Below are 16,894 nucleotides of genomic sequence, written 5' to 3'. Positions count from 1 at the left end.
TTCTTCTCGCGCTCTGATTGGCTGTCGCTGTCCGGAAATGGTTCGATCTTCGTCCGACTTTTCTCGACTTTTCGTCTCTACGCTGGTGCAATTCCGACGCCGCGCTGTGCTGATTGGCCGCCTTTCCTTTCTCCTTTCCCTTCTGCTCTACTACGATGACTCATCTTCCCGACTTCAACTCTTCAACTGAAGATTCTCGAAACGTCTCTAGAATCTGGGGAGCTGTGAGGTCTAAGTGCTTAAGTCGGTTAGAGATCTGATCAGGATCTCGCGCCGCGCTCTTCTCTGCCACTTTTACGTTCACTGCTTCAGTCCGCGCACAGTAAAAGTGCAGAATACACGCTTTTTCGGAAACTACCTTTCCTCGTGTTTTATTGAAGATACAGTAGAGGCTACGACTAGCTGCAAGAGAACCGTCTAGTATAGAGAGCATACAGCAGTACTTAGACGCTTACAAGGACAGAAAATACAAAATCAAATTTTGACACCAGTTACAATTAAAATTAAGGGTGTCAACAGCGATCTTCATCATCTACCAAAAGCTCTTATTTGATTGCGGACACCCTTAGTGTTTATTAAATACCACGTACAAGTATAAGTGTAGGTTTATTTGCGCTGTATAAATATAGAAATAACTAATTAAAATCATTTGATTTTTCTTAATTTAAAATCGCTGATAAATAAATGAAGATAAAAGGTAGGGAGATCAAAAATCAAGAAGCCTGCGCATAATTAATAATTTTTTTCAAGCGAAACTTAGCATGCAAGTTGTTAATTGCTTATCAAAAATGCATATTCTTGAAATTTTTATTTTTGCAACTGAGAAGAAGGAAGATGAGCGAGAAGATTGATACTTTGATAAATACAAGAAACAGTGTTTTTGAAATATGATTTTTGCGAAGTTTTTTTTCAGAAACGGAAAGTTGGAAAAAAGGTTTTTTCATGCCTTTACTGGGAGTACTTATTTCCCCTCAGTCTTTTCGTGGCGTTTTTCCAGCAAGCTAAAACAACATAAAATAACAAAAAATCGCATAATTTTAAAAATTGTTTTTGTCGAACAACGACGACAATAATCATAAATTACAATCACGCGTGTTTTCTCATAAAACTTTTGGCGTTTTATGATATTTCGGTGCGTTGGCGGGTTTTGGTGTTTCGATTTTTGCTGGATTATTTGCTGTTTAGGCTTCTTTTTTAGCCGAGTTAGGGTTATTTGTAGGGATTGGGTTGTTGCTCGAGGATGCTAAAATACAATGCTACGATTACAACACAATACTACGCTAGAATCAGCTTTCGACTCTCGGCCAATCAAAACCCTTGTTCAAGATGTTAGTCCAATCAAAATACTCGACCAGCTCCTGCTTGGTTTCGATTGGCCAGAGCGTCGAAAATAAAACCCTTAACTACGACTAAACAGCTAAAAAGTCGATACCTCGGATCTCGCTCAAGAATAGTCGTCAAAAGCGTGTCCAAATATTCTTGAAGCTGCTGGTGCTGACATTTCAACTCAGAGTACTAGAAATGGTCAGAGACGAAAACAGGAAGACAAATTACCTTTATTGCAATTTCATCAGCTTCCATGAGGCCGATTTCGTTGGCGAAAGAATCCTCCGCTTCTCCTGAGCGCTGGAAATCTTTGGCTGTTGCAAGTTTTTAAATTCAGCTTGGAGTTTTTCTAGTGAAATAATGAGAAACGAAAAGCCCCTTGGGTCTTCGAGTCTAAAATTATTTGAGCCGCGCAAAGTGCGGCTTCTCAATTTATTAAAGCCTTCTATCAAGCCTATTCTTAACTTGTTTCCTTTCGCAATATGCTGCTGTAAGAGTTGAAGGTTGAGATCTTCGATTTGCTGGGTCAGCTTATCATTTTCATCTTGCAGATTTTGGACTTCTGAAGGTTTTGCCTCGTCCTGAGTTTTGACCAAAGTGACAGCGTCGACCGCTTGTTTCTTCATTTCCTCGTATTTTGTCTGAAGCTGCTTGTTTTCTGCTTCTAGCTGGGCGATATGCGTCTTTTCCCGATTTTTCAAAAATGTTAATTTCAAATGTTGAATCTTGATTTTTGAAAAAAGTGCCTGAAATTGAAGTTTTTCGGTTGTATGCGAAGACAGTTGCTTCGTGTATCTTTCTCTTTCGTTGGAAGTCGACTCGTTGAGTTTCTGATACTTTTCCATTTGATCTTCGACTTTGACATGCGCCGCGTCGAGCTTGTCTTGCAAGGTTTCGAGTTGTTTCTTGTATTTTTCAGCTTTGTGGCGATACTTGTCGTTTTCCTTCGTTATTCGAGCGATTTCTTCTTTTTGTTGCTAAAAATGAGGTAAAAAAGGGGGGGGGCGACAAAATTTTGCCAAAAAAATTGCGTAGGTTGGTAGTCGACGTCTGATTGGCCAGTTAGACGGATTAAACTTTCTTATTGGCTAGGATATTTCGATAGACAAAGTTTCTTAGCCAATCAGATTCACGATTCTGTGAAGCCAATCAGACCTCAGAAAGCCGCCGGCGCATATTTTGTCGCGAATTTTGTGGCCCGCCCAAGCCCGTCAATTGACTCAATATAAGTGTTTTTCTGCTGAAGAGACTTACAGAAATGGTTTGATTAGCGAGTTCCAGTTCAAGATTCTTTTCTTTCTTCAATTTCTCGAGATCGTCTCTCGCCTTCGCTCTTTCGGATTGTTTCATTTCGTCGTATTTCAGCTGCAGATCGTGGTAGTTGTTGTCCAGTTCGTTGACGCGCAGTTTCAATTCCGTGTTTTCGATTTTTACTTGCTCCGTGTGTTCTTGTTTCGCTAAAATAGAGATCAGAAAATCTCGTCTTTTTTCGTTTATTGCACCTTGTCGTTCTTCTTCTATCCTCATAATCCTCCTGGACATCGTCCCCATGGCATCTGTTAAATCGTCAATGTCCGACTCAATCGTCGCATCATTTGGCGAAAGATTGCCATTTCCATTCGGAATCGACAAATTCGCATTTTTATCCGGCCTCGGTCGACGAAATCGCCCAGATTTTCGATTGATCGAGCGACGAAAATTCGAATTTCCGAACGGCGACGCATCGCTAGAAATTCCACTTGAGAAATAAGAAAGAAGAAAATGAATCTTACCCGCCGGAGCCGTAGTCTTCAAAAGATTCTTCAGCCATTTACAGAAGCATTTACAGGCACAGTTTGAATTTCGACTGGAAGCAGCGTTTTAAAAGGAAGACAATGATTCTGAAATTCGTCGGTAAAAATCGATGCCAAAAGATGACTGCTAAATTTTGAGCCAGGACCTTGGCGTTCTGTTTTCAGGGTCAAGGTCAGAGACAGGCTTTTTTAGTTAATTTCCAAAATTAAACTAATTTCAGGAAAACAGGTCAGGGCTTTTCTACTCAGGCCTGTATAACACTCAGGATTTTCACTCAGGAACGCATGTAAGGGTTCGCAAACAGGAATAAGGAGACTTTTTCTCAAATCTTACGCAGGACAGAAAAATAAGAGAGATCACTAGAATTCTCCATTTCAAAGCCTGATTTCAAAAAACAGGGTTCAAAGCAGTTTTTCCTGATCGGAAAATAGACTCTTAGACAGGTTTCTTACGGTATGAAAGGCCTTGAAAAGTAGACTGAGTCTACTAGACTCTCTTTGATGATATTTTCTATTTTCGCATAATTCTTCAGAAAGAAGCAAAAAAGTAGTTACATGCAGGAAGCGCGAGTTGAAGCAACAAAAGAAGGTCAGGCGGCAGTTTAAAATACGCGAAAGTGATTTTTAGTTGAAGCAGTAAAAGTGAAGCCCTCTTTCTTTCTCTTTTCGTCTTTCGCTGCTTTTCGTTGCTAGTAGCCGTCTTTCTCCAATTCTTCGAGAAAGGCGATTCTTTTCAAGGAGCTGACAACGAGCTTTGAAAATGACCCCAGGGCCATTGTCTTCAACTTGTTGATTATTTTTAACTTTTTCTCAGCGAAAATTATAAATTTGGAATAATGCTGAGTCGCAGAATCTCAGAAGCTTCTCTTTTGCTAGCCCCTATCTCCTAAAATAGAGGACCAAAATATTTTGACACCAAAGTCGAGAAGCCGCTTGCGGCTTCGAGCTAAAATAATGGAATAGCCGCGGGAGGCGCGGCTTTCATTTGTGATCATCAGAACAGACCATTACTATTACAATTTGGTCCGTTTTGGTGATCTCAAATGAAAGCCGCGCCTCGCGCGGCTATTCCATTATTTTTAGCTCGAAGCCGCAAGCGGCTTTTCGATTTCGGTATCAAAATATTTCGGCCCCAGTAAAAATTTAAGGAGATAGGGACTTGTAAAGAGAGGAAGAAATCTAAACCTCATTTGATTCTGATTGAAAATGGGATTTTCTCGTTTCAGCTCTTTGCCTGCTCTTTTTTCGGATCAAAAGACAGTTTTATATCTTTCGCTAAGTATCGATTTAATTGGAACTGTCTGCGAAAATCAATACAGTCATTTTTAACGACTAAAAATAATCTGGATCCGATTCCTGAAGGAGCGACTTCAACTTGTCCAAAGTCGCGTTGCATTTGTCCAGTTTTGAAGGCTGCTTCTTTTTTCCCGATTTTTCAGATTTGAGTTTTTTTCTGTCGCTCGTTTTCGCTTTCTTTTTTACCATCCGAAATTCAAAATTCTAAAAAAGACAAAAATTTTAATTTCTCCAATTTTTCAATAATTAAATTATAAATTATTTTTTTTCTTATTTTTCATAATGAATTAAATACAAAGATAACAAACAACTAGTTTAGTATTTTTTTTCTAAATTTCGCGTGTTCTCTCATCTCAATTTCGCGCTTCTGCTTCTGAAGTGCTGCGTAGGCTAATTCTAGAGATTTTCGTTCCTCAAGCAAAAACTTCTCTAAAATATAAATGCTTCGCAAATTCTTTTTTTTTTTCATTTTTTTGTCAATTTTCGCGATTTTTTCAAATTTCCAATTTCTCTGATTTTTTTCAATAAATTCTTCGAAAATCGAGTGAAGAAAAAAAGTGGGTAAGAATGTCAGAAGAAAAAAAAAAGAAGAAGAAAAGGGTTGATTTGGAGGAAAAGCTTTTTTTTCGTCATTTTTTGCGCCACCGTGAGTAGTATAGTGTGTAGATAGGCCTTTTCCAAGATCCATGTAGGTCCCATTGGTCAGATCCTACCTACGCATTTTCAAATTGCGCGCCCATTTACTGTCTATTTTTAGAACTGCCAAAGATCACAACAATGACGCAGATCATCGAAAATCAATATCGACTCATTTTTTCTGCCGAACACACAGCAACTGAACAAGACGTCCGATTTCTCTCGCTCCTAATCCTCTGTCGCTAGATGATGCCACTCCCTCGTCTTTATAATCGCAGAATCTTAATATCGCAGTAAAATGAGCGGAATAATGCCTCGAGATTGGCCGCCAACTACCAAAATTGTCGAAAAATCCAAAGACGAAATTGTATCGCTTGCAAACCAATTGCTTGCTAATCCCGATCTATATAGAGACATTCTAGTCAACTCAGGGGTAGTTTATCCGCCATCTGGCGGTCAATCATTTATTACTCAAGTGGGCTACGATATGACGCGAATAATAAAAGACAATTCCTGCTCCAACTCTGTTTGCCGAGTGAAAGATCGATACCTCGAATCCTTACTAGAGTCCGCGTATGACGATCCTTGTAATCACTATTACAATTACGATCTCATTATTTTCAACGCACTCGCAGCAACTCCAAAGAGACTCTTGCCAGGCTATCAACCAATTCGGTTTCAATCAACCAAAGCAAGTGATCATCCGGATCTCCTAGAAGATTCGTTGGACTAATCCAAGCAATCTGTTTTCCTATCTGTCTTACTGTCGTCATTAAAAAAACAAAAACCATAAATCAGTATTTCGAAGTTTTTATTAATATTTTAAGCAAGCAAGCGACATTGTCAATCTTAAGTGTACAGATAACACACGTATTAATACAGTTATAATAAATATTTATTCAAACTTTCCTCCTTATAATAAGCATCGATCTTATCGCTTGTCAAAAATCTCACCGGCTGAGCATAAAATCTAAAATCAATTCATCCCGCTTTGCGTAACGATTCTTCGAGGGCATTTAAGCAATGGCATGAAGCTTCTTTTCTTCACTTGATAAATATGCACGAATAAAAAACAAAATAGCCTCAACTTTTTTAAATGAGAAAATCTCGGCAAGCTGGATTGAAATAAATTGAAGAGAACCTTATAAAATGAATAACTTCTGGCTTAACCTGAAAAAAATATTCAATAAGAAGCTTCAAATGATTGATAAAATGAGTTCAAAATGAGTATTATGAATGACGTACTCCCTGTTATCTCTATTTTTATAAAATGATAATTCTAAAAAAATGATTCTGATTCCCTTGCATTGAATAGGTTTTCTGTTACATTGTTTATGTACTTTAAAATGAATATCATTATTTTTTACTCCAAAATTGATAAATTCAATGTCTAAAATGAAACAAAATAATTTGCAATCCATTGAAGTCCACCGAAGAAATTTTAAAATGATATCAAAATGCTGTTGATTATTTCGCATCACTTTGTAAAATCCGCTTGACTGTTTAGAAACGCTTTCTTTCTTAAAATGAACTTCAAAAATTCATATGTAATCCAGCCATACTTCTAGAGTAAATAAATTATCCCATTAAAAATGTGTTAACTTTATGCATCCGATAAGTAAAAATCAGCAAAAGCACAATTTGCATGCAGTCTTGCCAAAGAGCAAAATATCGGGTTTTTGTGCAGAAACATTGCCAAAGATAAAAACATATGCTTAAAGAATTGAACCTGCTGTCAATGATCAAAACATTTACCCAGTTTTAAAAAAGTGCTGTCAATGATCAAAACATTAACCCAGTTTTAAACAAGTGCTGTCAATGAGCAAAACATTGGCCAGCCATTATTTTTAACACAAAATTAAGAAATTTTCAGATGACTTTTTTTATTTTTTCGCATTTTATGATGAAAATAATACATAATGAGCGATCTATAAACAATTCGCAGCAGCAGATAAATAAACGCCTAAAATAAAGAACTGTTCAACATGTACAGTGCTCAGAATACAGAAAATGAAGGGTCTTTACTTTTTGTTCGTGGTTCGGACAGAACGTTTTCCCGTTGTGCTATCAGGCGGCTCATCTTGGGAGGGCGTTGGTTTTGATTTTTCTAACTTAAATAACTTTCATAATTTCACCATCTTGCTTACTTTCCGTTGGCTCAGCAGGCTCGATTTCCCCGTCTTCAAGTTGCGTGTCATCTGATTCTGGTTGCTTTGATGGAGGTGGCGGATTTTTCCGTGGTCGCCCCGGTCCACGTTTTGCAGGTGCTGGCTTGGATTTGCGCTCGGTTAGCTCCGCGAGATCGCTGAAGAGATCTTCGCACAGCTCCAAAGCGTAATTTGTGATTTTGTCCGCCACTCGCCCCTCTTCGTCACAGAAGTATTCCCGTAATATATTAAGGGATTCTTCATAAGAGTCTACGTAAAAAAGTTAAGCATGATCGTTTTAAAATAAATTACCGGATTCTGCAAGACGCTCTATTGTTATGTTTTTCTGATCCTTGAATGTTTTTTCAGTTTCCTTCTGGGGATCACGCGAACGTTTTGGTCGCTTTTTGGGCTCAGAACGTTCGTTCATGATAGCAGTTGGCTCGGTTTCCTCGTGGATTTTAATTTCAATCCGAGGCATACTAAAAGTGACACATTGATGTCATCGACAATGGTATTTAAAGGCGGCTTATACTACATATAGTTGCTAATCCGGCAATTTTAATTTACGGTGTCTTCGTCTTAATGTCAAAAATTGAGGATCGGTGGAGTATAAAAGCACGCTGCGAGTACAAATTTTCCGACAATGGCACATTTCTATACACTCAAGTGTCATGGTAGAAAATTGCAAATTGAAAATCAACCTTTTCCGAGAATACGTGAAAATAACCCCTTTTCGGCGCTTGAACTTGTCATCGGTACTTCCTCAACAGACACCGTAAGTCGAGTTGTATTCAGGGTGAGTCAAGAATACGACGAAGAGAAGAAAGCATGGTTCCAGGTCGTTCGTGCGCATCTCAAGGAAGTTTCAGAGAATGTTTTTTAATCACGCAGTCAGTATTTATGATTGCTAGGATTAAGAACATTTTAAGTGCTGCCGATTCATACATTTTTGAAAGGTTTAAATCATGATGAGTATTGGAGACGTACCCACAGGCTAGTGAAATTTGCCCATTGTGATCTCATGTGATAGAATTGGCCACTTTCACTAAGAGACTTTTCACAGTGGCATCAGCGGGCAACCGTGTCGGACGAACGAGAATTTGAATCAGATTTGAGCAGACTCTTTAATACTGACTCTGGATTTTCTGTTCTAAACTACAAAAGCCGCAGCTGCGGAAGTCACGATCAAGTGGTCATTTATCGCGATTTAGAATATCGCCGCCGCCTTGAGCCCCCTGACAACGATAACTTTCAAAACGAATCCAATTATACTGTTGATCTAGTTCGACAAAAAGTGGTGTACCGTTCGTTTACGCACCATTTTGCATGGCTCACAAGATTTTGGACCAATTTAAATTGCCCCTATGTTATAGGGGCGTATGTTTTATTTGCGGAGACAGTTGTTCGCGATTACATGTCACGCGATCGAAAAAAGCATTCTGAAGCGTACATTGATGGGTATATTAAAAGTCTCATTGATGAAATGATTCCCAATTTTAAATTTTTCTCACGAGCGCAATTAATTGGGCATCTCGAGTCACTTAAATATTTACAAGCTCGCCAAAATATCTTGGAAAAATACGCGTTCCCTAAAAAATATCTCGATAAATATATAAAAAAAGTCGAAATACTTGTGAGTGATGCAAGAGTAGATACCGCAAAAAAAGCACCCTCTGCGGATTCCGTCCTTTAAATAACCACTTAATTTATTTTTTTGAGAGTATGAGCGATTTGGTCGAATCAGCTGGTCAACTTGTTCAAAACGAAGATGCCAAGACCCCGGTCGATCCGATCGACGAGCATGTTCCGGACTCGGAGTCGGCAACAAGTGACATTGTAGCGGCTTTTGTCGAAGCATGCGACGCTGTCGATGATGTATTTACTCGCCCAATTGATCCGTCTCCTTCTTCGGGCTGTCAAAAGCCGAAACAGGCGGTCCAGGGGTCTGGAGCAAAGTTCATCCTCGAGAAAGTTGAGGATTTTTTTACAGAATCGGAACTTGAGAACTTGGAGAATTGCTGCCCTGATTGGAAAAGTAAGCTTTAGAAATGTCGACCACTTTCTTTACTTTTTTAAGATCTCAGCCTCGCCCGACGACGAGTCATAATCTGTGAAATTAAAGAAGCATCTGCTTATTTCGCTTATGAAGACGCAAAACGACGAACATTGATGGCGAAAAGCTCCCTGACTTTTTACTGAGTGTTATTGTCTTTTATTTTCTTTTTTTGTCAATGTCAACAATAAAAATGAAAAAATTTTCTAGAACACGGCTTTTGTTTTGATCTTTGGCAGAAATTTAAATCAGTTTGATTTTTGCAGGCTAACAACAACACTAAAATGAAAAAACAGGTAATTTTAGTATCAGTCAGGCAGAAATATTTTTTGTGGTAGAATTTTTCGGAGCTACGAAAAATTGTGGCCGAAACCAAACGAAACCTCGCTCGAATGGAACGTTTCCTCCAAGCCGAAACCCCCGAGATTCCGCGCTTGGATATTCGTAAATCCGGCAAGGAGTTGAAGAATAAAATTCGACGATCTATCGACGCTGTGCAACGAAACTTGCAAAGGCCACAAGGTAAATTTTGCGCTAATTGAATAAATTGAAAAAATTTTAAAGCGTTGGATTACGATCCAAACACAGCCGAGGGTCAACAAAACAATGTCGAAGAAAACGAGCCCGGTCCGATGCAGGGCGGCGAAATGGACCCCGGCATCGGAGAAGAGCCCATCGAATTTGGTGAGGGGCTCGACGCTCTCAACGGGCTTCCGGGAAATGCCATCAACGACCAAGAAGCGCACGAAGTCGGTAAGAATGTCCTTGAAACTTCATCAATCTTATAAAATGTTCAGACTCGCTCGTCAACGAGCTTGGAGCGAATCTTCGAGAGGAGGAGCGTGAGGCAATTCACAAGGAAGCTCTACGCCTCTGTGCACTGCGCCAAGATCACGCTTCCCAGCTGTACGACGATCTTCTGCAGCAACGAGTTAAAGTTCATATTCGAACCAAAGGAGGGCGTGGATTTAGCCTGAATGGCGAGGGTGTTGATTTTTAGCATCTGCAAACAAACTATGCGCTTTTAACACTGTATATCTCTCAAATTTACGTTTTAAGCTGCAATAAACAATAATAATTCTAGAAAATAAATTTTGCCTTTTTATGATAAAGAGTCAAAATTGGTCTTGTTGGTAGTTTATGTGATGTTAAGCTATAGGCATCAGTTCAAAAACTCAAATAGAGGCCATGCATTCATTTTAACAATTTTGTTGAATATCTACTGTGCTACTGTTGTCTCAGATCGATCACACCGTTATGGTTTCCCTTTTTTCTATCGGCAATTTCACACTGCCAATGATCAAAACAAAGCGTTATGCGCTCTTTTGAAGCAATATCCCGCTATTGTGTGAAATCGGTTGTATTTGATGGCGCCATTTTTATTGCGATAAAATGAGAACCAGACACTCAAGAAAGTATGGAACTTTTACGGATATATCGCGTTGAAATTTTTTCAGACTTTTCTGCCCATGTTGAATGGCACACTCCTACTCAAGTCGAGATAAATCTCTTTATGAAGCAACTAGCCATTTTCAAAGAACTTTTTGGCAAAAGTGAAGTTGAAATTCGAAAGCTGCTTATGCAGGAGCGACAATGGAAAAACTACAAGGCAAGGCACACCGTTCCGAAAAATGCAGACCATCCGGTTAATATAAAACTTCGGGCCAGAATCGATAAAGTAGAAGAAGGCTTGAAAAAATTCAGAAAAAGAAGAATCCAGCTCAGCAAGGCTATAACTCGAATCGAAAGTAAATTGTACCGCCTCATTCTTTCCTCACATCCCGACGATCAGCCACTTACCGCGATTGCTAAGATGAACAATCCTGTCAAAATTGATTCAAAACTGTGCACACTCAATCTACCTGCGATAAAATTTTAGCTCTTTTGCCTGCAATAAAACAAAAATATTTGATGTTGGAAGAATAAACGTGTTTTGCAGTATCAAAAGCCAGAACCCAAGGAACACCGTTCAATCCGGGTATTTCACCGTAGACGTTAGTGTAGAATTTCGCCTGTGTTGGTTTTGTAACATCCTTTCGGGCAATAACGTATTGATGCTTTGAAACGCGTTTCTTCTTGAAGAGGTCGATAGCAGCCTTGAATGGCTCGAGTAATCCCATTTTGCTGAAGATGACGCGGTTTGCACTCAAATCGGCTTCACTGATAAACGAGATGACTGCGGTCATGCAAAGACTAAAAATAAATCAAAAATGTTATTCAAATTTAGAGACTTACCGTATTGTTATTGACCTCTTAGATCGCTCGAAGAAATTGTGACATGTAAATGCAAGCGAGATCCCCTGATGCCTACGGCCATAAATTACTAATTGTTCAATTACAGGACTTTCAATACACGCGCTCCACATATCGTCGATAACAAGCATTGTATCACGCGTACTGTCTTTAAAAGTATCGTCTATCCAACTTTGCGTTGGAAGACCCGCCATGACAAAAAGACGCTGATGTGGAGCGGGAGTAATATCTAAGGGTTCTAATCGGGGCATAAAATAAAAAATTGTTTTGATAGTACCTCTGATTCCATTATGCTCTATCGTATTTTTTATAAAATTTGATTTTCCAGCGCCCGAGTGGCCACTCACCAATAAGCAACAGGGGTGCTCAAATCGCAAGTCTTCACAGTAACGAGCTAAATAGTTGGGCATGCTGTAAAAGCCCGGGCAACAAAGAGTCCCTTGGTTTTTCCCTCAGGCTCGTAGCCCGCCTTCTTACGATCCAGGCAGTCGGTGAGCCAGATGACGCCGGTTTTTCGCTTAAACTTCTTCTCAAGCGACTCAAAGTACGCTTTCTCCTCGGGGTTGTTCAAGTTGAAAGTTTGGTCGCTCACAAAGGCGGTGAATTCGACACCTTCTTCAAGACGATTGTACCAGGCAGGTAGTTTCTCGTCGATTCGCAAACCACCCTCAACAGGGGTCGCACGGACAAAGTATCGGGTAGGCCAAAGATCAGTTCGATAACCAGAAATCTCCGCTTGTACGGGCCAGCAGTTTTCTCTAGCTTCAGCTTCAACTGGATTCATTTTTTGACAGTCTTGCCAGATTTGCCGTTTCGCAGGGGTATTTATATGCGCGTAAAGGATTAACACTCGATGGCGCACGTTTATATACTATAAATTCTATGTATATCTAGTTTAACGTACAGACCGGAAGAGAAAGAGAAAACGTAAGCAGCATTAACAGACTAAGTATATAAATACTCGTTTTTTTAGCTTAATTATCATTTTCTAATGAAATGCCAAATCCGTACGCGTGCATCCCGCTTGACTGTATAGACCATTTTTGTTCCGAGTACGAAACAAATCCAGATACCGGTGAAATACGATTTACCGCTCCAAAAACAAAAGGCTCTCCCTATCCAGACTATGACGAAGAGGCGAGTAAAACGGCCGGCTTACTTGGACGAATATGCGACCGAGTTTATCCCGTTGGGAAATCGAAGGCTCTCGGAGAATTTGGCGAAGACTACGACGACTTTTCCGACTGGGACGACACTCCAGACGACCCCGAGTATCGCAAGAACGGGGTCGGTCGAGACACCCAAACCGATGGACAGCGCGTTGGCAAAGATCAAAACAAACGCGCAGCAAGTGGCAACGGGTCAGAACCCACTGGAAATCGCGGCTTCATGGCAAATGAATCTATCCAACAATCTGAACAAGATTGGAATCGGAGATCCAACGTCACCAACAAGCGCTTCGCCGGTAGTAGCGCCCGCTCTGATCACGCGAACCGGGGGAATTTCGTTTCTAACCATGATGACAGGCGAGAGCGAACCCCCGTTGAAGAAATTGAATCAGAGACTCCCAGATATTCAAGAGCTCCCCGAGAGCGACACCGGATGGTGGAATTCGACAGATCCGCTAATCGACGAGAATGGCACCCAACAGTGGTCGGAGAAGCGTCAAGGTTTGAGTGGCTTGCAAGACGCGAATATGCAAAGCGACGCCGACTCGAACATGAACTACGAATCATTCGGCAGTATGCAAACCAACAACGACAACAACGAAGACGTCGAGATGATGGATTTCGAAGAGTCAGATTTGAGCGAAAACGTGCGGCAACCCCAGGCCCGAGAGGCGACGACAGCGACGAAAGCAAGTACATTGTCATCAGTGACAACGAATCCGGAAGCGAACAGCCGCATGTTTCCTACGCAAAGGGACCAAAGAAATCAAAACGAGTGGTTACTGAATTCGAACCGCCCAGAGGATCAACAACTGCTCAACAATCGGACGAATCGGAGCAAAGCGAGCAGGGATCCACGCCTCATGAGGGGTCCCCGATCAGCGATGTGGAAAACTTTTGGCAATGAACCGGGCACAACATCGCCATCTGCAAATCTTTTTTACAATTTGAAAAACGCTTCTGCTTATAGTGGAATGGATCTTGCAAAATTTAAACGTCGTAACAAAACAATCTCAATGCACAAACCCTACAAATCACGTTTTCGCCGTAATCCCATTATTGCGACTGGACTTTATACTTGTCTATTTGCTGATACTTGTGAATGGTTCGCCAACGATGTTGAGATCAATAATGGCTACAGATATATTCTTGTTGTTGTGGATGGTTTATCACGTCAGAGCTTTGTACGCCCTCTAAAGCGCAAGACGGCGGAAGAAACGGCTGCAGCGCTTGAAGACATCATAAAGCGCTTGGATTTACCCGGTCACACGTTTCTTATGGTCGATGACGGCAATGAATTTAAAGGAGCCGTTTTGCCGCTATTGGAGAAATGGCAAATAACTCCTCATCAACTTCGAGGGCGTCATAAATCATCAATCGCAGAGCGCTTTATGTAAGTTTACGTCGCTGTTGAAGATTTTAATAAAATTTAGTCAAACGCTCGAGGGGAGACTGCAGCGTTATTTTGATGAGCACAATGGTTTGCGGCGCTGGATTCATGCCCTTCAAGATATTAATGCGATGTATAACGCAACTGTACACAATGCTATTGATATGCCACCAAAAGACGGATTTTGGAGCAAAAACGTCGAAATATTGGGGCCCGTAAAACAAGAACAAAATTTTACATCGGGGACTTGGTCCGAATTCCAGTGAATGCGCTTGGAAAAAATCCTTTTAAAAAGGGAGCAACGGCAAATTGGTCCGCCGAACTTTATAAAATTGTTAAAATTCATTGGGGCACATTTGTTCCGACGTTTACGCTCCATGATGCACGCGGCGCGGCGCTCAACCGGCGTTTCTATGAAAATGAACTTAACAAAGTCACAAGTGTTGGCGAAATCAATAAAGAATCTGTTTAGGCTGTGTTGGCGCGTTTTCATCAACAATTGCAGGGGCATAAGCATCACGCAAAATGGCAATTTTACGACGACGACGATCAACTTCGCGAGCAAGGAAGCAATTGAAAAGGAAAAAATCGTCCAAGAAGCCGCAGGCGAAAACACGGGTGGCTTATCTTGTGACAAGTGGTGGTGGCGTTATTCCGCTTGGTGGACGGCGAAAGCGAAAAATGCGAAGAGTCTCTTTCAGGCGATGAGAATGCATCCGCGGGATTTGGCACTTGTTATGAGCGCATTTTCTTTAATTATCTTAATTTTGATCCTTGTTGTAACCCTTGATAGCAAGATCGGCTTTTGCCAGAATTTGCTAAAACTGTTCAACGTTTTAAATAAAATATTTTAGGCACATGACAGAAAACTTTGGAAATCTTTTGTTCTACAATCGTGATGTTCGCTGCGATGACGATCCGTACAAAGGCTATAAAGTTCTTTCAAGAGCTGGCCAATTTGACTGTGGAAACCGCGTCCTTTTTGAAGTGCCGGATGACAAGTTTTCGCTCAAACTTTCGGAGTGCATGTTTCGGTTTCGATTGTCAATGCCCGAAAACTATGTACCCGACAACGATGTTCATGGAAAACTTGTAAGAAAACTGGATATCAAAATCCTGGACAACCGTATATTCTCATCATTTGACGATCACGAGCACGCTTTCTTTAGTCAAGCCATCACAAAATTGAATTATTCTCCATTGGCGCAGGATTGCGAGCTTTTTCCATATGGTCGATTCGATAGCTTGGAAGCGGATTCATACGAGCTTGAATATATAAAGCTCGCTCGGAATAATAAAACATTGGCTGAAAACCGGAAGCAATATGGACAAAAACGATGGGAAACTCATTCTGAAGCTGTCGTTTTTAAAACTGGTGATCAACCTCAAAAATACGAACGATGCTTTTACGACTACGATTTCCGAGCGCCAATAACTCATGGGCTTGCGCGTCAACCTCGCGTCTTACCCCCAGGCTCACGACCGTCGCTTGAAGTTACACTCAATTACATTTCGCGCGTGTTGATGGAATTGAGCGAGTTTCAACTGTGCCGAGTAAGCGAAGACGCTGTCTCAAATATGGAATGGCCCTTTCCAACTGGAATGAAGACTGTCGGTGAACCGATGGAGCATAAAACTGCTGAGGATTGCGATTGCACGGCTGCAAAATACGACTCTGGAGAATACACCGATTTGGAACAAGTTTATAAAGCTGGAGAGGCAAAATACACTGATAAATCGCTACTTTATCAAAAAACAAAAATAAACTCTGGTGATGCAGAAGCTCCGTGGAAGGCTCACACTCTTAAAGTCACAACGCCAATCATCTCACCTTGTCCAGAGGATGACAAAAAGAAGTACATTTGGATGAAGCATACACTCGATCCTGAAGATATTGTTGACCCCAAAAATTACATTATGGAGTCGGTATTCTGCGAACCCGGAAAATCGGAAAAGCCCGTTTCGACTGGTGTCAAAGGGGAGGGAGTGCTACCATTCTTTTATCCCCGAATGACGCGAAAATCGCTGTCCGGAAATTTGTCAACTTACGACATTGAGGTTAATACTGGTCCCCTTCCAAAAATGATTGTGCTGACTGGAATGCCTCACTCTCGCTATGAGATAAAATCCTTTCGACAGTGCCTCACCAAAACGACAATGGCCGATCCCGACTTCAAAATAAAGCAGCTGACCGTCTTTGTCAACAATGTGCCGCAATTTCGATCACCATGGACTACGGCGACAGATCATTATACAAATTTTATGAAGCATAATGGAAGATGGGATAACAAAGCTAACGCTCTTGGCCAGGATTTTTTCGTTTTCCGGGATTATTTCTGGATGGTTCCATTATTCTTTGACGATCGCGAAGGAAATACGGCAAACGTCACAATAAGGATAGAATTTGAGACACCGCTTGAAGCTACGTGGGACACGCTCATTTTCCGAATTCCGAGAAACGAACTGTTTCTGGACGCAAATCGAAATGGTAATTGAGCTTTACAGAATTGCGCATGTTAATTTTTTTTTTAGAAGCGACCGTCCTGGAGAAAAACGCCTCTGGTAAAAAACGGAAGTCTGCGGAATTAAAGGCTTTGGAAGAAAAGTGCACAAAGGATACAAAAGTCGATAGCACCACACGCGGCGTCAACAAGGGCAACTCCAAAAGACGAAAAGGATGATCGATAACGTTTCTTATATAAATGTCTGCACGTACAATAAATGTCATATTACTAAAATGAAACTTTCAAGATTCTATCCAGATAAAAAAACAAAAGAAGGTAAATTAAAGAGAAAATGATGTGATTACAAGTTAATCTTTGTAGGCT

At 40.7% G+C, this 16,894-nt stretch overlaps 1 protein-coding gene across 2 annotated transcripts; it reads right to left on the bottom strand.

Moving 5' to 3' along the window:
- Positions 1 to 793: 793 nt before the first annotated feature.
- On the bottom strand, positions 794 to 3,236 carry LOC145708486 (rab11 family-interacting protein 4B-like). 2 transcript variants are annotated; one of them, XM_081786162.1, is made up of 8 exons: positions 3,099 to 3,236; positions 2,829 to 3,052; positions 2,581 to 2,783; positions 2,073 to 2,303; positions 1,801 to 2,009; positions 1,555 to 1,642; positions 1,433 to 1,515; positions 794 to 1,001 (listed from the first exon to the last, which is right to left on the bottom strand). In XM_081786162.1, exons 1-8 carry the CDS (start codon positions 3,134 to 3,136, stop codon positions 962 to 964), a joined length of 1,116 nt encoding a protein of 371 aa, XP_081642288.1. In that variant the 5' UTR covers positions 3,137 to 3,236; the 3' UTR covers positions 794 to 961. The 2 variants fall into 2 exon arrangements, with proteins under 2 accessions (XP_081642288.1, XP_081642297.1); XM_081786171.1 differs by lacking the exon at positions 794 to 1,001 and adding an exon at positions 1,087 to 1,243.
- Between the last annotated feature and the right edge of the window lie 13,658 nt (positions 3,237 to 16,894).

Source organism: Oikopleura dioica, chromosome 1 (assembly GCF_907165135.1).
Source record: "Oikopleura dioica chromosome 1, OKI2018_I68_1.0, whole genome shotgun sequence".
Classification (NCBI taxonomy): Eukaryota; Metazoa; Chordata; class Appendicularia; order Copelata; family Oikopleuridae; genus Oikopleura; species Oikopleura dioica.
The sequence above is the reverse complement of the archived record's forward strand: the minus strand, read 5'-3'. Positions and strand labels throughout refer to the sequence as shown.